General features: G+C 44.6%; 1 protein-coding gene across 2 annotated transcripts in view; it reads right to left on the bottom strand.

The window, feature by feature from the left end:
• rnf166 (ring finger protein 166) overlaps window positions 1-23,159 on the bottom strand; it is a 31,041-nt gene that overhangs the window by 4,190 nt on the left and 3,692 nt on the right. For both annotated transcript variants that reach the window (XM_030725476.1, XM_030725478.1), the window contains exons 4-7: window positions 17,416-17,572; window positions 14,098-14,210; window positions 12,092-12,206; window positions 11,121-11,228 (exon numbers count right to left, since the gene is read on the bottom strand). In XM_030725476.1, the coding sequence (XP_030581336.1) occupies window positions 11,121-11,228; window positions 12,092-12,206; window positions 14,098-14,210; window positions 17,416-17,572 (493 nt within the window). The remainder of the gene's footprint in view (window positions 1-11,120; window positions 11,229-12,091; window positions 12,207-14,097; window positions 14,211-17,415; window positions 17,573-23,159) is intronic.

Genomic DNA, 23,159 nt, shown 5'->3' with positions numbered 1-23,159 from the left:
CAGGAGGAAGTGGGGGGGCCCTAGATAGAGCACCTATAGTCAGAGGGTGATTTACCAGAGATGTGCGGTATCAATTTATTTCATCTGGAGATGCAGACACTTTTTTTTTAGTGCCCCTTTAAAAGTGCACATTTTATATTTAAACAGTTTACTGCATTTTAAAATTGTGCAGTACATACATTATTAATAAACCTAGTGATACAACATCTATGTAATACCTTCATTATTAATGTGCGTATTTATTCTTGAGAAAAACGGGAAAGGCGTCAGGAGGTTCCTGCATTTTAAGACACACTGACACACAAATATTACATTGATATCACAGAGGGACGGAAAGAAGAGTTCTTTCCATTGTTGTCATTAAGTGCAAAGACCAGGTTGAATGTTAATGGCGTGTTAATTCCCTCCTACCTGTCAGCACATGCAGTTTTTGTACCTGTAAATAAATAAATACTGCAGTATTCAGCTGGACACTTTTTTGCAGGATATGTATCTGTTGCATTTGGTCCCTTTCGCAGTGGAGCAGAGGATTCCAATGAATCACAGAGGAGATAAACTAAGATTAAAGCCGCAAGCGGCGTTTTACGGCCCTCGCTGCCTGCGCGACCGCCAAACCCAGCGCGAGCCGCAAGTGAGCCCCCGCGAACCCCCAGCGAGCCACCTACGAGCTCCGCAAATCTCCAGCCAGCCACCTGCGAGCCCCGCAAACCCCACTGCATGCCGCCTGAGAGCCGCTGCTCCTGCAACCTGCGACCTGCCTTCCCTGCGAACAACCTGCCCTGCAAACAGCCTGCAACCCACCTGCGAGCCACCTGAGATCCCCCTTCAAGCTGTCAGAGAGCCACCTGTTCTGCCAAATGTAATCCCCACTGGCAAAAGATGAAAATCTTGGCAAGGATGGACATGATAACACTGTTGAATCTATCTATTTGACTGTTGCGAAGTTTTCTACCTTTTTGTCATGCATTTCAGAAAACCTAAATGTGATTCCCACCATCTAATGATTTTGTTCCATCTGTAGGGGGCACTAGTGCACTTGTTGCTCTGAATCCACAAATCTAAATTAAGTCTTGTCCAGTACATAAGGGAAAGGAAATGGCAAGCAAAGTGCAGAAAGAGTGCGTGAGTGATTGCGCAATACGTGTGACAAGGTAGTGGTTTCTCCATAGTGACGTCATGTTGACATTGGGGTGGTGGTCACGGCTGCAGCGTGCAAAATAGGGCATAGGTCTGATAGACTTTTCTGATCAGGAGTATCTGAAGAACATGTAAAAAAATTTTCATGCATTTCAAAGAAACTAATGCGGTGGACCTCCATACAAAATTGCAGCTTCTTCTGTAGGGGGCGCTATTGCAGCAATCGCCATTGTTTCTCCACTTATGGATTCAGTGTAGGTGTGTTCATAAATGATTCCATTTTGGGGCAGATCGGGCAAAGCACGTGCGATTGATGGCAGGAAAGAGGACGGGAATTTTTGGTCAAACGAACGCCAAAATCAGGGGCCTCATGTGACAAGCCCGTTGAATTGAATACGAAGCCTTCGATAACTTTGGATGCCCTATGTCTCTAGATGATGCAGAGCCATTTTGGTGTTAGTGCGTCAAATGCCCTAGGAGAAGTTTGAGCAAATATGAGGTGTCCAACAGTGCAAAATTGGCAAAAACAGAATTTCAAGCCAAGCTAGCGGATTTCCTGTGGGAATGTGGGCATGGGTGTCATTGACTTTTTTGATCGTGCTGGGGTCCAGAAAGTTTGTCTCGAATTGCATGCATGTCTGAGAAAGTAAATTGTTGGCTCCCCATATAAACGCAACGCACATTTGCGGTGTGGTGGCGCATGTGGCGTGCAAAATTGGGCATAGGTCTGATTGCCTTTTCTGACCAGGAGGATCTGAAGATTGTGTAAAAAAATTTTCATGCATACCAGAGAAACTAATTTTGTGGACCCCCATACAAATTTTCATTTTGTTCTGTAGGGGGCGCTATGGCATCAATCGACGTGGTTTCTGCACTTATGGATTCAGTGTAGGTGTGTTCATAAATGATTCCATTTTGGGGCAGATCGGGCAAAACATGTGCGATTGATGGCAGGAAAGAGGACAGGAATTTTTGGTCAAACGAAGGCCAACTTCAGGGGCCTAGTGTGACAAGACCATTGAATTGAATACGAAGCCTTCGATAACTTTAGATGCCCTATGTCTCTAAATGATGCTGAGCCATTTTGGTGTTTGTGGGTCAAATGCTCTAGGAGAAGTTCGCGCAAATACAAGGTGAGCGAAATTGCTGACTCGGCGAAAGCCAAATTTCAAGTCAACCTGGTGGATTTCCTGTGGGTCATGGAGGGGTGCCTCAAGAGGATTTATTGTTTGTCCAGACATGCTCTATGTGTGACGAGAATTTCATGACTCTAGGGCAAACTTGAATTTGGCCTCTCCCATAAGGGCCCCGAAAAATGAAATTTCCAGGGGGCGCTGTGGAGCCGTGTTTTGGAGTTAGTTTGTGGTGACATTAAAATACGTAATTTTTCGCCAGAACTGACCACCATGCAAAAAATGGTGACTTTTCGCGCATGTTCAGGGGGTCAAATTTAGGTTCAAAGAGAGAGAAAGTATAATAATAATAAAGAAAAATAATAATAATAATAATAAAGAATAATGGAGAATTCGAGCAAAAACAATTAGGCGTTTTCCCAGTCACCCCGACGCATACCTTTTCGGAAACGTCTCGACCTGACCCACGTCCCTATGAGGTCAGGGGTCACTGGCGACCGCGTCCCATGCAACCGTGGGGATTTTAACGCATTTTGGGGTATGTGGCATAGTGAATCCAATAGGCTCCTCGCCGAGACTTCGTCGGCTCGGGCCTAATAATAATAATAATAATAAAGAATAATGGAGAATTCGAGCAAAAACAATTAGGCGTTTTCCCAGTCACCCCGACGCATACCTTTTCGGAAACGTCTCGACCTGACCCACGTCCCTATGAGGTCAGGGGTCACTGGCGACCGCGTCCCATGCGACCGTGGGGATTTTAACGCATTTTGGGGTATGTGGCATAGTGAATCCAATAGGCTCCTCGCCGAGACTTCGTCGGCTCGGGCCTAATTAAAGCCGCAAGCGGCGTTTTACGGCCCTCGCTGCCTGCGCGACCGCCAAACCCAGCGCGAGCCGCAAGTGAGCCCCCGCGAACCCCCAGCGAGCCACCTACGAGCTCCGCAAATCTCCAGCCAGCCACCTGCGAGCCCCGCAAACCCCACTGCATGCCGCCTGAGAGCCGCTGCTCCTGCAACCTGCGACCTGCCTTCCCTGCGAACAACCTGCCCTGCAAACAGCCTGCAACCCACCTGCGAGCCACCTGAGATCCCCCTTCAAGCTGTCAGAGAGCCACCTGTTCTGCCAAATGGAATCCCCACTGGCAAAAGATGAAAATCTTGGCAAGGATGGACATGATAACACTGTTGAATCTATCTATTTGACTGTCGCGAAGTTGTCTACCTTTTTTCATGCATTTCAGAAAACCTAAATGTGATTCCCACCATCTAATGCTTTTGTTCCATCTGTAGGGGGCACTAGTGCACTTGTTGCTCTGAATCCACAAATCTAAATTAAGTCTTGTCCAGTACATAAGGGAAAGGAAATGGCAAGCAAAGTGCAGAAAGAGTGCGTGAGTGATTGCGCAATACGTGTGACAAGGTTGTGGTTTCTCCATAGTGACGTCATGTTGACATTGGGGTGGTGGTCACGGCTGCAGCGTGCAAAAAAGGGCATAGGTCTGATTGACTTTTCTGATCAGGAGTATCTGAAGAACATGTAAAAAAATTTTCATGCATTTCAAAGAAAGTAATGCGGTGGACCTCCATACAAAATTGCAGTTTCTTCTGTAGGGGGCGCTATTGCAGCAATCGCCATTGTTTCTCCACTTATGGATTCAGTGTAGGTGTGTTCATAAATGATTCCATTTTGGGGCAGATCGGGCAAAGCACGAGCGATTGATGGCAGGAAAGAGGACAGAAATTTTTGGTCAAACGAACGCCAAATTCAGGGGCCTCGTGTGACAAGCCCGTTGAATTGAATACGAAGCCTTCGATAACTTTGGATGCCCCATGTCTCTAGATAATGCTGAGCCATTTTGGGTTTAGTGGGTCAAATGCCCTAGGAGAAGTTCGCGCAAATACGAGGTGTCCAACAGTGCAAAATTGGCAAAAACAGAATTTCAAGCCAAGCTAGCGGATTTCCTGTGGGAATGTGGACATGGGTGTCATTGACTTTTTTGATCGTGCTGGGGTAAAGAATGTTTGTCTCGAATTGCATGCATGTCTGAGAAAGTAAATTGTTGGCTCCCCATATAAACGCAACGCACATTTGCGGTGTGGTGGCGCGTGTGGCGTGCAAAATTGGGCATAGGTCTGATTGCCTTTTCTGACCAGGAGGATCTGAGGATTGTGTACAAAAATTTTCATGCATACCAGAGAAACTAATTTTGTGGACCCCCATACAAATTTTCATTTTGTTCTGTAGGGGGCGCTATGGCATCAATCGACGTGGTTTCTGCACTTATGGATTCAGTGTAGGTGTGTTCATAAATGATTCCATTTTGGGGCAGATCGGGCAAAGCATGTGCGATTGATGGCAGGAAAGAGGACTGGAATTATTGGTCAAACGAAGGCCAACTTCAGGGGCCTAGTGTGACAAGACAATTGAAATGAATACGAAGCCTTCGATAACTTTAGATGCCCTATGTGTCTAAATGATGCTGAGCCATTTTGGTGTTTGTGGGTCAAATGCTGTAGGAGAAGTTCGCGCAAATACAAGGTGAGCGAAATTGCTGACTCGGCGAAAGCCAAATTTCAAGTCAACCTGGTGGATTTCCTGTGGGTCATGCAGGGGTGCCTCAAGAGGATTTTTTGTTTGTCCTGACATGATCTATGTGTGACGAGAATTTCATGAATCTAGGGCAAACTTGAATTTGGCCTCTCCCATAGGGGCCCGAAAAATGAAATTTCCAGGGGGCGCAGTGTAGCCGTGTTTTTGAGTTAGTTTGTGGCGACATTAAAATACGTAATTTTTCGCCAGACCTGACCACCATGCAAAAAATGGTGACTTTTCGCGCATGTTCAGGGGGTCAAAATTGGGTTCAAAGAGAGAGAAAGTATAATAATAATAATAAAGAAAAATAATAATTAAAGCCGCAAGCGGCGTTTTACGGCCCTCGCTGCCTGCGCGACCGCCAAACCCAGCGCGAGCCGCAAGTGAGCCCCCGCGAACCCCCAGCGAGCCACCTACGAGCTCCGCAAATCTCCAGCCAGCCACCTGCGAGCCCCGCAAACCCCACTGCATGCCGCCTGAGAGCCGCTGCTCCTGCAACCTGCGACCTGCCTTCCCTGCGAACAACCTGCCCAGCAAACAGCCTGCAACCCACCTGCGAGCCACCTGAGATCCCCCTTCAAGCTGTCAGAGAGCCACCTGTTCTGCCAAATGTAATCCCCACTGGCAAAAGATGAAAATCTTGGCAAGGATGGACATTATAACACTGTTGAATCTATCTATTTGGCTGTCGCGAAGTTGTCTACCTTTTTTCATGCATTTCAGAAAACCTAAATGTGATTCCCACCATCTAATGCTTTTGTTCCATCTGTAGGGGGCACTAGTGCACTTGTTGCTCTGAATCCACAAATCTAAATTAAGTCTTGTCCAGTACATAAGGGAAAGGAAATGGCAAGCAAAGTGCAGAAAGAGTGCGTGAGTGATTGCGCAATACGTGTGACAAGGTTGTGGTTTCTCCATAGTGACGTCATGTTGACATTGGGGTGGTGGTCACGGCTGCAGCGTGCAAAAAAGGGCATAGGTCTGATTGACTTTTCTGATCAGGAGTATCTGAAGAACATGTAAAAAAATTTTCATGCATTTCAAAGAAAGTAATGCGGTGGACCTCCATACAAAATTGCAGTTTCTTCTGTAGGGGGCGCTATTGCAGCAATCGCCATTGTTTCTCCACTTATGGATTCAGTGTAGGTGTGTTCATAAATGATTCCATTTTGGGGCAGATCGGGCAAAGCACGTGCGATTGATGGCAGGAAAGAGGACAGAAATTTTTGGTCAAACGAACGCCAAATTCAGGGGCCTCGTGTGACAAGCCCGTTGAATTGAATACGAAGCCTTCGATAACTTTGGATGCCCCATGTCTCTAGATAATGCTGAGCCATTTTGGGTTTAGTGGGTCAAATGCCCTAGGAGAAGTTCGCGCAAATACGAGGTGTCCAACAGTGCAAAATTGGCAAAAACAGAATTTCAAGCCAAGCTAGCGGATTTCCTGTGGGAATGTGGACATGGGTGTCATTGACTTTTTTGATCGTGCTGGGGTAAAGAATGTTTGTCTCGAATTGCATGCATGTCTGAGAAAGTAAATTGTTGGCTCCCCATATAAACGCAACGCACATTTGCGGTGTGGTGGCGCGTGTGGCGTGCAAAATTGGGCATAGGTCTGATTGCCTTTTCTGACCAGGAGGATCTGAGGATTGTGTACAAAAATTTTCATGCATACCAGAGAAACTAATTTTGTGGACCCCCATACAAATTTTCATTTTGTTCTGTAGGGGGCGCTATGGCATCAATCGACGTGGTTTCTGCACTTATGGATTCAGTGTAGGTGTGTTCATAAATGATTCCATTTTGGGGCAGATCGGGCAAAGCATGTGCGATTGATGGCAGGAAAGAGGACCGGAATTATTGGTCAAACGAAGGCCAACTTCAGGGGCCTAGTGTGACAAGACAATTGAAATGAATACGAAGCCTTCGATAACTTTAGATGCCCTATGTCTGTAAATGATGCTGAGCCATTTTGGTGTTTGTGGGTCAAATGCTGTAGGAGGAGTTCGCGCAAATACAAGGTGAGCGAAATTGCTGACTCGGCAAAAGCCAAATTTCAAGTGAACCTGGTGGATTTCCTGTGGGTCATGCAGGGGTGCCTCAAGAGGATTTTTTGTTTGTCCTGACATGATCTATGTGTGACGAGAATTTCATGAATCTAGGGCAAACTTGAATTTGGCCTCTCCCATAGGGGCCCGAAAAATGAAATTTCCAGGGGGCGCAGTGTAGCCGTGTTTTTGAGTTAGTTTGTGGCGACATTAAAATACGTAATTTTTCGCCAGACCTGACCACCATGCAAAAAATGGTGACTTTTCGCGCATGTTCAGGGGGTCAAAATTGGGTTCAAAGAGAGAGAAAGTATAATAATAATAATAATTAAAGCCGCAAGCGGCGTTTTACGGCCCTCACTGCCTGCGCGACCGCCAAACCCAGCGAGAGCCGCCAGTGAGCCCCCGCGAACCCCCAGCGAGCCACCTACGAGCTCCGCAAATCTCCAGCCAGCCACCTGCGAGCCCCGCAAACCCCAGTCCATGCCGCCTGAGAGCCGCTGCTCCTGCAACCGGCGACCTGCCTTCCCTGCGAACAACCTGCCCTGCAAACAGCCTGCAACCCACCTGCGAGCCACCTGAGATCCCCCTTCAAGCTGTCAGAGAGCCACCTGTTCTGCCAAATGTAATCCCCACTGGCAAAAGATGAAAATCTTGGCAAGGACGGACATGATAACACTGTTGAATCTATCTATTTGACTGTTGCGAAGTGTTCTACCTTTTTTCATGCATTTCAGAAAACCTAAATGTGATTCCCACCATCTAATGCTTTTGTTCCATCTGTAGGGGGCACTAGTGCACTTGTTGGTCTGAATCCACAAATCTAAATTAAGTCTTGTCCAGTACATAAGGGAAAGGAAATTGCAAGCAAAGTGCAGAAAGAGTGCGTGAGTGATTGCGCAATACGTGTGACAAGGTTGTGGTTTCTCCATAGTGACGTCATCTTGACATTGGGGTGGTGGTCACGGCTGCAGCGTGCAAAATAGGGCATAGGTCTGATTGAAATGCATGAAAATTTTTTTACATGTTCTTCAGATACTCCTGATCAGAAAAGTCAAAGAAAGTAATGCGGTGGACCTCCATACAAAATTGCAGTGTCTTCTGTAGGGGGCGCTATTGCAGCAATCGCCATTGTTTCTCCACTTATGGATTCAGTGTAGGTGTGTTCATAAATGATTCCATTTTGGGGCAGATCGGGCAAAGCACGTGCGATTGATGGCAGGAAAGAGGACCGGAATTTTTGGTCAAACGAACGCCAAATTCAGGGGCCTCATGTGACAAGCCCGTTGAATTGAATACGAAGCCTTCGATAACTTTGGATGCCCTATGTCTCTAGATGATGCAGAGCCATTTTGGTGTTAGCGCGTCAAATGCCCTAGGAGAAGTTCGAGCAAATATGAGGTGTCCAACAGTGCAAAATTGGCAAAAACAGAATTTCAAGCCAAGCTAGCGGATTTCCTGTGGGAATGTGGGCATGGGTCTCATTGACTTTTTTGATCGTGCTGGGGTACAGAATGTTTGTCTCGAATTGCATGCATTTCTGAGAAAGTAAATTGTTGGCTCCCCATATAAACGCAACGCACATTTGCGCTGTGGTGGCGCGTGTGGCGTGCAAAATTGGGCATAGGTCTGATTGTCTTTTCTGACCAGGAGGATCTGAAGATGGTGTAAAAAAATTTTCATGCATACCAGAGAAACTAATTTTGTGGACCCCCATACAAATTTTCATTTTGTTCTGTAGGGGGCGCTATTGCATCAATCGACATGGTTTCTGCACTTATGGATTCAGTGTAGGTGTGTTCATAAATGATTCCATTTTGGGGCAGATCGGGCAAAACATGTGCGATTGATGGCAGGAAAGAGGACGGGAATTTTTGGTCAAACGAAGGCCAACTTCAGGGGCCTAGTGTGACAAGACCATTGAATTGAATACGAAGCCTTCGATAACTTTAGATGCCCTATGTCTCTAAATGATGCTGAGCCATTTTGGTGTTTGTGGGTCAAATGCTCTAGGAGAAGTTCGCGCAAATACAAGGTGAGCGAAATTGCTGACTCGGCGAAAGCCAAATTTCAAGTCAACCTGGTGGATTTCCTGTGGGTCATGGAGGGGTGCCTCAAGAGGATTTATTGTTTGTCCAGGCATGCTCTATGTGTGACGAGAATTTCATGACTCTAGGGCAAACTTGAATTTGGCCTCTCCCATAAGGGCCCCGAAAAATGAAATTTCCAGGGGGCGCTGTGGAGCCGTGTTTTGGAGTTAGTTTGTGGCGACATTAAAATACGTAATTTTTCGCCAGACCTGACCACCATGCAAAAAATGGTGACTTTTCGCGCATGTTCAGGGGGTCAAATTTAGGTTCAAAGAGAGAGAAAGTATAATAATAATAAAGAAAAATAATAATAATAATAAAGAATAATGGAGAATTCGAGCAAAAACAATTAGGCGTTTTCCCAGTCACCCCGACGCATACCTTTTCGGAAACGTCTCGTCCTGACCCACGTCCCTATGAGGTCAGGGGTCACTGGCGACCGCGTCCCATGCGACCGTGGGGATTTTAACGCATTTTGGGGTATGTGGCATAGTGAATCCAATAGGCTCCTCGCCGAGACTTCGTCGGCTCGGGCCTAATAATAATAATAATAAAGAATAATGGAGAATTCGAGCAAAAACAATTAGGCGTTTTCCCAGTCACCCCGACGCATACCTTTTCGGAAACGTCTCGACCTGACCCACGTCCCTATGAGGTCGGGGGTAACTGGCGACCGCGTCCCATGCGACCGTGGGGATTTTAACGCATTTTGGGGTATGTGGCATAGTGAATCCAATAGGCTCCTCGCCGAGACTTCGTCGGCTCGGGCCTAATAATAAAGAATAATGGAGAATTCGAGCAAAAACAATTAGGCGTTTTCCCAGTCACCCCAACGCATACCTTTTCGGAAACGTCTTGACCTGACCCACGTCCCTATGAGGTCAGGGCTCACTGGCGACCGCGTCCCATGCGACCGTGGGGATTTTAACGCATTTTGGGGTATGTGGCATAGTGAATCCAATAGGCTCCTCGCCGAGACTTCGTCGGCTCGGGCCTAATTAGTGGCAGTGCATCGAGCAATGCTCAAAGTCAGCAGCAGGACTGCGAGTGTTCATTTATTTGAAAGCCGGTGCATCAGGTTTATTCCCCAGAGTTGTAGGAACCAAATGTTCAGAGCTCCAAATATTTCTGGCATATTTCTTTCTGTGTGTGCCTGTAAATGGTAAATGGACTAGCTCTTATATAGCGCTTTTCTACTCAGTCAGAGCACTCAAAGTGCTTACACAACATGTTTACATTTACCCATGCACTCACATTCATACAAGCACTTCCATGTTTCTACTAATCTATGTGCTTTTAATTAACTATCATTCACACACATTCATACTCCGACAGGACGGTCGGAGAGCAACTTGGGGTTAAGTATCTTGCCCAAGGATACATTGGCATGTAGCCTGGAGTAGCCAGGAATCGAACCGCTGACCTTCCGATCAGTAGGTGACCTGCTCTACCTACTGAGCTACAGCCACCCACACGCACATGCTGTATGAACACGCACATACAGCAGCATCTCACTGCTCTCTGTCGTATCACATCTAAAATGACTGACTGAATGATTTTGTTTTACTTTTTGTTTAAAAACATTAGTAGTTGGGTTAAATAATCATTTTATGCTTTCATGTTCATTAGTCAGCAATAACCATCGAGTATTCAGTGTGCACAACCTCTACTTCATTGGCTGCAAGCAAATATCTATATCAGTGTTTACAGAAAGGTTCAACATTACGATTCTGTTACAGAACCTCTGAGCAAATTTAAAAAGCATAAATATACAGCATAGCAATGAATGCGCTTCCATTATCACTGCTCCTCCTGGTGGATACATCAGACATTACCACCAGTTTTCCTAAATGCTGCTTACGGGCGTTACCGCTCAAGGTCTCATTCCCTACGTAACAAGCGGGGGATCTCATTACGGTCGAGGACCGTCCAGGGACCCTCGATGGTCCTGTCTCCAACCAGCCGGCCATTTTAAGTGGCTGTATCTGTAGGCATACGTCCTGCCATCGCTAAATCTGATGACATAACAATAAAACTATAACTATTTTCTTTCAGTGCTACACTAAGGTTACACATGTAATTTTTAAAGACAAAAATCATGATGGCACTGGACTTACAACAAAGGTGTCATATGAGAACTTGTGTCTGTGGAGGAGATGCTGAAGAAAGTTGGAGCTCTTATAACTGGGGTCTCCCCACGGCATGGCTGAACACACTGGACACACCTGGAGGGACAAGCACACAGCTCGTTTCAGCTAAATTACTGCCACAACTTAAAGGACACTCATGTCTGTGTGTCAGACACTGAGCTGCAAATTACAGCAGGAGCTGTGAATATGAAACAGCTGAGTCTGTGTGGGCCTCACTTGGTTCTCATGGTTGTCTAGTCTCACTAACCTTTTAACCTTTCTTTAGGGAGTAGGGTCACATTTAACCATTCATTGCTTTATTCTGCACACTTTAAGCAGTTTACATACTTCACATACACAATTTAGGATAGGCACTTGGCCTCTTTGGACTGTAAGAGGAAGCCAGAGGAGCCCACACAAGCACAGAGACATACCATCATGCTGTGAGGCAGCAGTGCTAACCACTGCACCACCATGCTGCCTGTACAGGGCTGTGGTGGGTGTTGGGATGGGCAGGTGAGGAGAGACTATAAATCCAGCTGAAACTTTAAGTTTCAAAAAGTATATAATATTTGGTATCTATGTGTCAGGCTGAAGTAGTTTTAAAAGACTATATCATTTAAAGTGGATAAAATTATTACTTCATAATATTTTTACAACAGTTTTTGGGTAGAGGAAAGTATGTGTCCTTAGGATCACGAATGTAAGTTTTTTACAAAACCTGATACTGTAGAAAAACAAAAAATGCATGAAAAATAATGTTGATGTCAATCAGGGACTCATCTCAGGGCCTAATATAAACAATAATCCACCTCAGTGTGAGCAGGAGCAAAGACCAGGAACCAAACTGTAATTAGGTTCTAGTTAAAATGGAAAATTCTGTTTAAGACAGCTTGAAATAATCAGGATGATCTAATATAAATATAGTTTGGTGCAGAAGTCACTGAGTGCTGTCTCACCACTTTATTAGGGTCATTACGATGGTTGTCCATACAGTGCTTCACCAGTTCCTGCTGGTCCAGATTTCTGGCCCCACAGAACGGACATACAAATGTTGACCGGTTTGGAATATTGCTGCATTTAAAAGGACACACACACACACACACACACACACACACACACACACACACACACACACACACACACACACACACACACACACATAGAAACATGACTCTGTCTGTACATGGGCTCTACATACATAATTATGCATCTCATAAAATTTGAATATTGTTAAAATTTTCACCTCTTTGGTAACTTAACTGAAAAAAGGGAAACATTTCATTCCATTTTCATTTAATGCGCGTGCCTTAAGGAAATCAGAAATCCAGCTCCAATTATTAGAATATTTAATTTCAAGTTTGAGGAAACTATTCAAAAATACTTTGATGTAACCACACTCATGAATTAGACTGCTGGTTTGACAGCTGCCCAGATGATACTCATGGACACATTTCAATGAGTGAAAGCCACAGAAGGTGATTGATGGCTGTACTGAAGCACATTAATGGACAGTGTACTGGAATTGGAAAGGTGTAGAAAAGGTGCACAAGTAACAGGAATGCCAGCAGCCATGAGAGGATTGTCAGGAGTTTAGGAGAGCTTCACAAAGATTGGTCAGATGCTGATGTCAGCACATCAAGAGCCACCACACACAGATGTCTCCAGGAAAGGGGCTACAACTGTGTCATTCTTAAAGAGTTACCCCTGAACTTGATACAAAGTACTCTTTTCAGATGAAAGTAAAGTTTGTATTTCATTTAAAAATCCAGGTCCTAGAGTCGGGAGAAAGAGTGGAGAGCCCCAGAATCCAAGGTGTCCAGTGTGAAGTTTTCCCAGTGTGTAACTGTTACAGTGTGTGATGATTTGGGGCGCCATGTCATCTGCGGGTGTTGGTGGCGGTTGGCTGACTGTGTTTTATCATCTACACAGCCGTCTGTCAGGAAGATTTCGAGCACTTCATGCTTCCATCTGCAAACAACCTTTATGTAGATCCTGATTTTCTCATCCAGCAGAACCTGCCGGCAGTGCCAGAACTACTACCAAACGGTTTGCTGACCGTCTGACCTGAACTCAGCAGAGAATCTATGGGGTACTGTCAAGAGGACGATGAGAAACATCCAGACAAGTACAGCCAAGCTGGGCCTCAGTAAGCTCCCCACAGTACCATAAGCTGAGCTTCTTTTTGTAGTAAAAGAGCCCAAATCAAGTACTGAGTGTATAAAAAAATAATTTTGAGAGGTTGGACATTTCTATATTGTAAATCTTTTTTGATTGATCTTAGGAAATACTCTAATAATGTGACATAATGGATTTCTGGTTTTCATGAGTTATACACAATAATCATCAAAACGAACACAAAAAGCTTTATTTTTACTTAATATATATATATATATATATATATATATATATATATATATATATATATATAGTTTACCCTTTTGAATTAAATTATGAAAAAATATTTTTTATGATATTCACATTTTTTGATATTGAATATGTATAGCTGGTACCAATGACTGCACTGGGAACTCAGAGTTGACTTTTTTTTCCCAAACAGTTTTTTAACCTTTTGACTGGCCACGCCCCCTCACGTACTACTTCCAAATGTAAGTTGTGTATCAGAGAAGGACTGTTGGGAGGATTGTGTTTTTTAGTCTGTGTGTATGTGTAGTTTTTAGATTTACTGTAACATTTTTAAGATATACCATTTATTTATTTTGGGTGTGTGAGGAATCACTGAAAATGGACTGGGCCAGTTAACAGGTTAAAATTTTAGTTGAATTTTAAATACATCATCTTGCAGCTCCAGTTGTGTCTGTGAGTCGTGGGAGAGTTAAAAAGAGATTTTCACTGCTTTTCATTCCTTAGCTACTTCTACATAAAACATATCTGAAAGTGTTGATGTGAGTATGTACACACGTACATTCTGCCAGCTGCATAAACACGGTCACAGAGTGAGTACCTTGGTATAGGTTGGGAGGTCGGTACCACAGGAACAAACTTAGGACAGTTGGCCATCTGCTCTTGTACCTTAGAACAGGAAGTAATGTGGGACTTCATCTTTACCAGAGCCACCTGAAAGCGTGCACACACACACACACACACACACACACACACACACACACACACACACACACACACACACACACACACACACACACACACACACACACACCTGGTATTATGACTGCATATGTATGTAAAAAAAGAGTAACAGTTACACTGCATGAGGAGGAGACAGTATGTCTTTACTATAACTTGTTACCATCTTCATAGAACTGACTCCCACTGAGCAGCTGTTCAGATTACAGTTTACATAATAATTATAGTTTTAAATAATTCCAATATCCTACAAGCTGAACACGTATATAAAAATTTTAACTACATTCATGGCATGTCATGTGTTATCATTTTGTAGATCACTTTATTCTTGAAATATTAAAACCTGTAAAAAATAAATCAATAAATAGGGGAAATCACTATCAGTCACTATTGTTGATTTTCATCAGCCTATCTGCAATTAAAGTGTCATTCACCAGTGGCAGAGGCCGATGCCTATGTGTTGTGTCCCATTAGTTTTGCGGTGCTTACAGGTGGAATCCAGTTTCATTTGTATATGTATTCATTCCAAGACAGTGATTAAAGGCTGAGGTATTTTATAACACACACATATATTTGTTATAAAATGTGCATGTGTGTCTTATAAAATCGACAGACAGATAGATAGATAGTGGATCAATAAAACCACGAAAATATTACAAAAATATTAGCACCTCAACTGGCTCCTTTCGAAGTGGAGGAGTAGCAGCTCTACTCTGAGCCCCACCCGAATGACTGCACTCCTCACCCTATATCTGAGGGAGAGGCCAAGCATCCTCCAGAGGAAGTTCATTTCCACCACTTGTATTCGCAGTCTTGTTCTTTTGGTCACTACTCAAAGCTCGTAACCACAGATGAGGGTAGGGACGTAGACTGACTGGTAAATCGACTCAGCCCCCTATTCATCAGGATGGACCGGTGCAGCATTTGCATCACTGTAGACACAGCGCCAATCTGTCAACCTCCTGCACCCTACTCCCATCACTCCTGAACAAGACCCCAAGATACTTAAACTCTTCCACCTGAACTCGTCCATGAGCCGGAGAGGGCACTCCATCCTTTTCCAGCTGAGGACCATGGCCTCAGATTTAGAGGTGCTGATTCTCATGCCAGCCACTTCACTGTGAACTGTTCCAGTAGAAGCTGAAGGCCACCACCTGATGAAGCCAACAGGACCGCATCATCTGCAAAGAGCAGAGACAAGACTCTGAGGCCACCAAAGTGGAAGACTTCCAGCACCTGTCTACGCCTAGAAATTCTGTCCATAAAAATTATGAACAGAACCGGTGACAAAGGGCAGCCCTGGTGGAGTCCAACATCCACAGGAAACGAGTTCGGTACGAGACTTATTGCTGGCAATACGGACCAAGCTCTCACTGCAGTTGTACAGGGACTGAATGGCCCACATCAATGGGCCAGACACCCCATACTCTCACAGTGCCCCCCACAGGATACCCCGAGGAACATGGATGAATGCTTTCTCCAAGTCCACGAAACACATGCAGACTGGATGGATAAACTCCCACGCACACTCGAATACGCTCGAAAGGATGTAGAGCTGGTTCAGCGTTCCGCGACCAGGACAAAAACCGCATTGTTCCTCTTGAATCTGAGGTTCGACTAACGGATGGACCCTCCTTTCCAGCACCCTGGCATAGACCTTCCTGGGGAGGATGAGAAGTGTGATCCCCTGATAGTGTGAGCACACCCTATGGTCAACCTTCTTAAAGATGGGGACCACCACCCCAGTCTGCCAATCCAGTGGCACCGCCCCAGATCTCCATGCAATGTTGCAGAGGCGTGTCAACCAAGACAGCCCTACAACATCCAGAGCCTTCAGGAACTCAGGGTAAATCTCATCCACCCCAGGGGCCCTGCCACCAAGGAGTTGTTTTACCACCTCAGTGACCTCACCCCTAATTATCCCCCTCATCCCCAGACTCTGCTTCCACTATAGAAGGTGTGTCAGTGGAATTAAGGAGGTCCTTGAAGTATTTCTTCCACAGGCCAACTCTAGCCTCAGTTGAAGTCAGCAGCGCCCCACTCACAAAGTGTGAGTAAAGCACCATTTTCCTCTCCTGAGTCGCCTGACAATTTGCCAGAATCGCTTCAAGGCCATCCGAAAGTCTTTTTTCATCCCCTCGCCAAACTCCTCCCACACCCGAGTTTTTGTTTCGGCCAGCACACGAGCCACGTTATGCTTGGTCTGCTGGTACCCGTCAGCTGCCTCCAGAGTCCCACAGGCCACCACGACGGGCACCGCCCACCTTACAGCTGCAGCTCTGAGCAGCAGCCTCAACAATAGAGGTGCAGAACATGGGTCAATCGGACTCAATGTCCTCAGCCTCCCTCAGAATGCTGTTGAAGTGGGCACTTTATACAACATGCCTCATTCATACAGATTCATGCAAGCACTTTTTTATGGCTAAGTGCTTTCTATCTAACATTCACACATTCATACTCCGACAGTTGCATCGGAGAGCAACTTGGGGTTTAGTATCTTGCCCAAGGATACTTTGGCATGCAGACTAGAGCAGCCAGGAATCAAACTACCAACCTTCCGATTAGTAGGTGACCTGCTCTACCTCCTGAGCTATAGCCAAAACCTCTAGTTTTTGTATCTTTTCTAATATCACGTGAGAATATTGTCCATATCCACTTAAATTAAATTTTCCATTCTCCTATTCATCATTTCTCTAATCACTGACTTGCTGGTTTCCAGTACTGGAAAAAGTTTACCCATTCAGTGACAACAAGAGCATGCAATCATGTAGAATGATCGAATCAGCTATTCTAATCTAATTTCATTTTTTGCTTTAAAGAACTGAATTCCCAGATCCTGGACATACCAGCTGATCTGGGATCTTTTAAGCAACATATTAAGAACAGACACTAATGTGACTACCAAGCAGCAAAATATTGAATTAGCATGTCCAGCAAAGTGGCTTTAAAATCTTAAGAAATAATGTTCTGACATTTATCAAGGTAATATTATTATTGACTGAAAAAATGGTTTTTATTGTGATATTTAGCCACATCATTAGTGACTGATTAGTGTAAATGAAAAAAAAAAAATACAGTCACAACAAGAATTATGAGTCAAATAATATTCATAATTCCATAAAGGAGAGTTACAGCTATGATTTTCTAACATGGTTAGGTTAGAACAGTCCTTATCTACCTTCTTGTTACAGCCCCTGCAGGGTGCTTTATATGAAGCCAACTGCTTTTCCACGCTGGACGAACGCTCCACTTTCTTGGGGTCAAAGGGCACACGACAGAGAGGGCAGAGGGGTGAAGTCACCTGAAGACAGGGCTGCAGACATTCCCCACAGAATCTGTAACAGCAGGAAACAGACAGCAAGGAAGAACTTAAAGTTTTTACTCAAACCAACAGTTTCACAGAGTAACAGAGCAGTGCTGGTCCCATCACGGTCACTCTAGTCTTCCAAGGCTGTTTTTCACAATTAGGCTGTTTTTGAGTTTCCTGGGTAATTAAATATCAGTCATATTTCTATAATTCATTGATCTCTAACTTGATTGTGATGGATATTGACACTCAAAGTTAGCAAAGTTACCCAGACTAAGTCTTTCAAATTACGTTTCCAGTCTGACCACAATTTTAAAAATCTGAAGAAATTCTATTTACTACTCAGTAAATTTAAATCAGTTCTTCAGTTCAGTTATTCCAGCCACTGGCTATATGCTTAAATAGAAGCAGTGTATTATGCATTTGTTAATACATGAAGGTGTAAATCTGGTGTTTTGTTTCAGTGTTTCCACTGCAAACCCCTTTCTGCGAATCGCCACCTTATCGTGGAGGGGTTTGTTTGTCCCAGTGATCCCATGGGCTATGTTATCTGAGGACTTTTGCCTCCTGGTATGGTCTCTCAAGGCAAAATGGTCCTGGGTGAGGAGCCGGGTGAGGAGCCAGGCGAAGAATGATTCCAACGACCCCTTAGACAGAAAGATCAAGAGTACAGTTTACCCTGCGTGGGATAGGGTCACCAGGGCCCCACCCTGGAACCAGGCCCGAGGAGGGTGCTCCGGGGACAGCACCTAGTAGCCGGACCTTAAATTGTGAGGCCTGAATGGGTGCAGCCTAAAGAGGAGACATGGGCTCGCCCTCCTGTAGGCCCAACCCCTGCCCCATCCTATCAGGCTTGGTTGGCCTGTGGGACTCCTGAGGCAGTTGTTGGTTATAGACAGGCCAAGCGGAATGTGGCTCAGGTGGTGGATGAAGCAAAAACTCAGGAGGACTTCAGTGAGACCATGGAAAAAGACTTTTCAGACTGGGGTGGCTGTAGCTCAGGAAAACTGGATAGAAAACCAGTGCAGAGAGATAGAACAACAATAAAAACAGCAAGAAAGCTTACCAGATAGTGAAAGACCTTACAACCGAGACACAATCTCGCACCTTCACAATACAAAGAAAGTCAGGAACATGCCTCACTGAAAAGCATGAAATTCTGGATAGGTGGCATGAGCAATACAACCAAGTGACCACTGGAAACCAGGTGGTACCGAGCTGTCCTTATATCATCAAAGAGGAAAATCTCCCAATCCTCTGAAGAAGTGGAGGCAGCAATGCAAGCACTGAAGAAAGGAGAGTCCGATGGAGTAGACAACATCCCAGCAGAAGTGATACTGTACAAGCCAGAGGAGAAACCCTCACTGCAATCTGCAACCAGATTAGAAAGGCTGGAGAATGGCCTATGCCATGGACCTAATCACCGGTAATAACACTTCCAAAGACAGGGAACCTCCAACTTTGTCAAAACTACCAGACAGTAAGTCTCACCAGTCATCCAAGCACAGGTTGACTGGAAGGTGAGTCTAAACAGGCTGAAGCCACAGGAAGAGGGGATCAGTGCAGAGCAACAGGTCAGCTTTAGGGCAGGGCAGAGCACCACTGAGCAGATCTTCAACCTGAGGATCATCTAAACACCTTCAGCACCAACCACATCTGTACTACGTCTTCATGGACTTTAAGAAGGCCCTTGACAGTGTATGGGACGCAGAAGAAGAGGTGAGAGTTCAACATCAAACACTGGACTGGTATGGAATTATATTTATGTCAAAAGTCATGCGTGAGAAAAAGCATAATCCGAGCAAATTAATTTTGCGAGCGCAGGTATTCATTCCTCACGCAGAAATTCAACCCACACGCGCAGAACTCAGACGCGCACAAAGAAGCCTTCACGCACACGAGTGTCTGCTTTGCATCTGCTGCTGCAGTTTCACGCTCTCTATGCAACTCTGCGTGCTGAGCTGGATCCTTCGCACTGGAAGCAACTGATTTTTGACTATTTGGGCAGAGCCCAATGTGATTGGTCACTTTGATGGACAGTTCAGATTACTGTGATAAACTGAGTTTCACCGTGGCAGCAAAATAAGAGCTGTTTTAAACTGTATTTGTTTACAATTTGGAAAATAAAGTTTTCTTAATTAACTGTTAACAGTTATTGTTTTCTGTGCAACAGCGGAAATACTGACATCTCTCACTGGATTATTTTGATGCTGAATAAATCTTTAAAATCAGAGGATTCAAAGATCTGAAGCCTCTGCACTCCTGTCCCACTAATGGTAAATGGTAAATGGACTAGTTCTTATATAGCGCTTTTCTACTCAGTATGAGCACTCAAAGCGCTTATACAACCTGTTTGCATTCACCCATGCACTCCTATTCATACAAGCACTTCCATTTTTTTACGAAGCTAAGTGCTTTTAATTACCTATCATTCACACGCATTCATACTCCGACAGAACGGTCGGAGAGCAACTTGGGGTTAAGTATCTTGTCCAAGGATACATTGGCATGTAGCCCGGAGTAGCCAGGATTCGAACCGCTGACCTTCCGATCAGTAGGTGACCTGCTCTACCTACTGAGCTGCTGTTGTACAGCATCTCATACTTTTTATGATTTAAAACAAGTTCAGGAAATTTCCACATGAGAAATGAATACCTCGCATGTGACTTTTGACATAAATAATTCCATAGATTAGCCTGACCATTAACAGATCACCGAGGGCAACAGAGAACAGGAAGGAGTGGAGGAAGTTAGTCTATAGATCATCAGTGGTGCCCCAACGACCCTCCCCTGGGTTACAGGATTGATGATGATGATGACGAAGACGACTGGCCCCCATGCTCACCTGACCTAAATCCAAAAGAACACCTCTGCCACATTATATATCCAACACCACCAGGCCACACCCCAGACTGTCCAGGAGCTCAGTGATGCCCTGCTCCAGATCTGGGAGAAGATCCCCTAGAGCGCCATCCGCTGTCTCATTATTTACTGGGCACCATTTTGATTTGCTGCAGTGAAATTTCAGCAAGACAGACTATCCTGCTGCATCATTTTTTTCACTTTGATTTTCAGGGTGAGGTTCAGCAATCTGAAAGAAAAAACCTACAAAATTCAGAATAATATTCATCAATGTAAAATTGTGACTGACTATAACTTTGACTATCTCATCATCTACAGCACAAAATATCATTAAAGGATTCAGAGAATCTGGAGAAATCTCTTGCAGAAGGAACAAAACTGAAACTCAGTATTGGATGTTGGTGATGTTGCACTGCAGTAAACAGGCGTGACTCTGTTATGGAAATCACTGCATAGCCTCAGGAACACTTCCAATCCTGTCTGTGAACACAGTTCACCATGCCATCCACAAATCCATGTTAAAGCTCTATCATGCAAAGAAGAAGCCATATGTAAACATCATCCAGAAATGACTCCATCTTTTCTGTGCTAAAGCTCAGTTAAAATGGACTTAAACACAGTGGAAAGCTGGTCTGTGGTCAGACCAATCACAATTATTATTGTCTGAAAACATGGATGCTGCGTCTGGACTAAAGAGCACAGGGACCATCCAGTGTTAACAGCACTCAGTTCAGAAGCCTGCATCTGTGGTGGTCGAGTGGTGCATCCGTCTCTATGAAACTGGCAACTTGCACATGTAGAATGACACCATCAAGTTATGAATGAATGAATGAATGAAGGTTTTATTGCCATGTGGGTGAACAGGTTCACACATTGGAAATTGCAATTAACAAAGCACCCATCCAAGAATACAACAAACACAAACACAACATGGGGGGACAGGTGTCCTGAGGTTATGCAGCCGACTTGCAGCGCTACCTTTACAGTTCCCCGAAAAAGAAAACAACACACATCATGGGGTAGTTAGGTTAAAAAAAAAGTCATCTGGTACAGTGCTCAAAATGAGCACCATACCAGGGTCTAAAAAAAACACCTTAGCAAAGCATATTTGCACATTTAAAGCCAGAATAGCAGCGGTAGGAGAGGTCAGGTCAGGAGGGGATGCAGACGGAGACGAGAGGGTGGGGGCATTGTGGAGCCAGATGCCAGCTCCTAGCCAAAACAGTTCGCTGATAGTGATGGAATTTCATCAGCGGCCGTGGTACACCAGATCCAGCTTCACAAATCACAAAGCGGAGTGGGGGGGAAGAGCAACTGTCACACATAGTCCTGGAGAGATATGGTTGCCAGCCAAGGCCGGCAGGGGAGCCGAATCCTGATAATGCAGATGTTGTTTTGGAACAGGCTGCTTGTTTTTTCCCAACAGCCTTCAGTCTCACTGGGAACCATTCAGTAATCCAATATTCCAAATTCATTATATAGTTATAGACAGGTTTTAGAGCAACGCATGCTCCCATCCATATAACATCCTTGCAGGGAAGGCCTTGCTAAAGTGCATCCTGCGGCTACAGTACATGGGTTTGTTACGGTGCTGCACATCATGACATGAAAAACAAGGAAGACCCGGGACTGTTGAACAACTAGAATCCTACATCAGGAACAACATTCAAAGTCCAGCAACTGGTCTCTTCAGTTCCCAGACATTACAGACTGTTGTTAAAAGAAGAGGAGCTGCTACCAGGGGGGACCTTCCTCTGTCCCAACCTCTTTAAATTTGCTGCCAGCAAATTCAAAATGAGCTGCATCTTAAAACTGATCTTAAAATGGTACATTTTCTCAGTTTAAACATTTAATATTGATAATATGGGTTTATAAGATTGGCAAATCATTGCACTCTGTTTTATTTACATTTTATTTATTTACAGCATCCCAACTTTTTTGGAATTGGGACTCTTAGAAAAACCTGAGCTGTGACTGTGTCTGAGTCAAAGAGAATCTATCCTGCTAAAGTATTCAAAAAGTATTTGGTAGATGAAACATTTAACTTTAGACACCAAGAGTCAGACACACACACACACACACACTGTGTGTGTGTGAACACTTAAGACTGACACATGCTGTTTCCATGTCGTATGCTGTTAGTGAACAGCTTCCCAACAGTGTTCAGCAGAAAATCACATGTAGCCTGTAAACCCTGCGCTCCATCAAAATTGTGTTTGACTCAAGTTAATGAAAAGTATATACTGCCAAAAGTATTCACTCATCTGCCATCACACACATATGAATATGAGTGACATACCATTCTTAATCCATAGGGTTGAAAACCGTCCCTTTCCTTGCAGCTATAACAGCTTCAACTCTTCTGGGAAGGCTTTCCACAAGGATTAGGAGTGTTTATGGAATTTTTGACCATTCTTCCAGAAGGATGTTTGTGAGGTCAGACACTGATGTTGGCTCACAGCCATGTTGGAGCAGGAAGGGGCCATCCCCAAACTGTTCCCACAGAGTTGGAGCATCAAATTGTCCCAAATATCTTGGTATGCTGAAGCATTAAGAGTTCCTTTCACTGGAACTAAGGGGCCGAGCCCAACTCCTGAAAAACACCCCCACACCATAACCCCCTCCACCAAACTTACCATTTGGTGGTACCGTTCCCCTGGCAACCACCAAACCCAGACTCCTCCCTCAGATTGGCAGATGGAGAAGTGTGATTCATCCCTCCAGAGAACACGTCTCCACTACTCTAGAGGCGG

Source organism: Archocentrus centrarchus, unplaced genomic scaffold (genome assembly GCF_007364275.1).
Source record: "Archocentrus centrarchus isolate MPI-CPG fArcCen1 unplaced genomic scaffold, fArcCen1 scaffold_55_ctg1, whole genome shotgun sequence".
Taxonomy (NCBI): Eukaryota; Metazoa; Chordata; class Actinopteri; order Cichliformes; family Cichlidae; genus Archocentrus; species Archocentrus centrarchus.
Note: the sequence above shows the minus strand (reverse complement) of the source record. Positions and strands in the feature narration are given on the sequence as shown.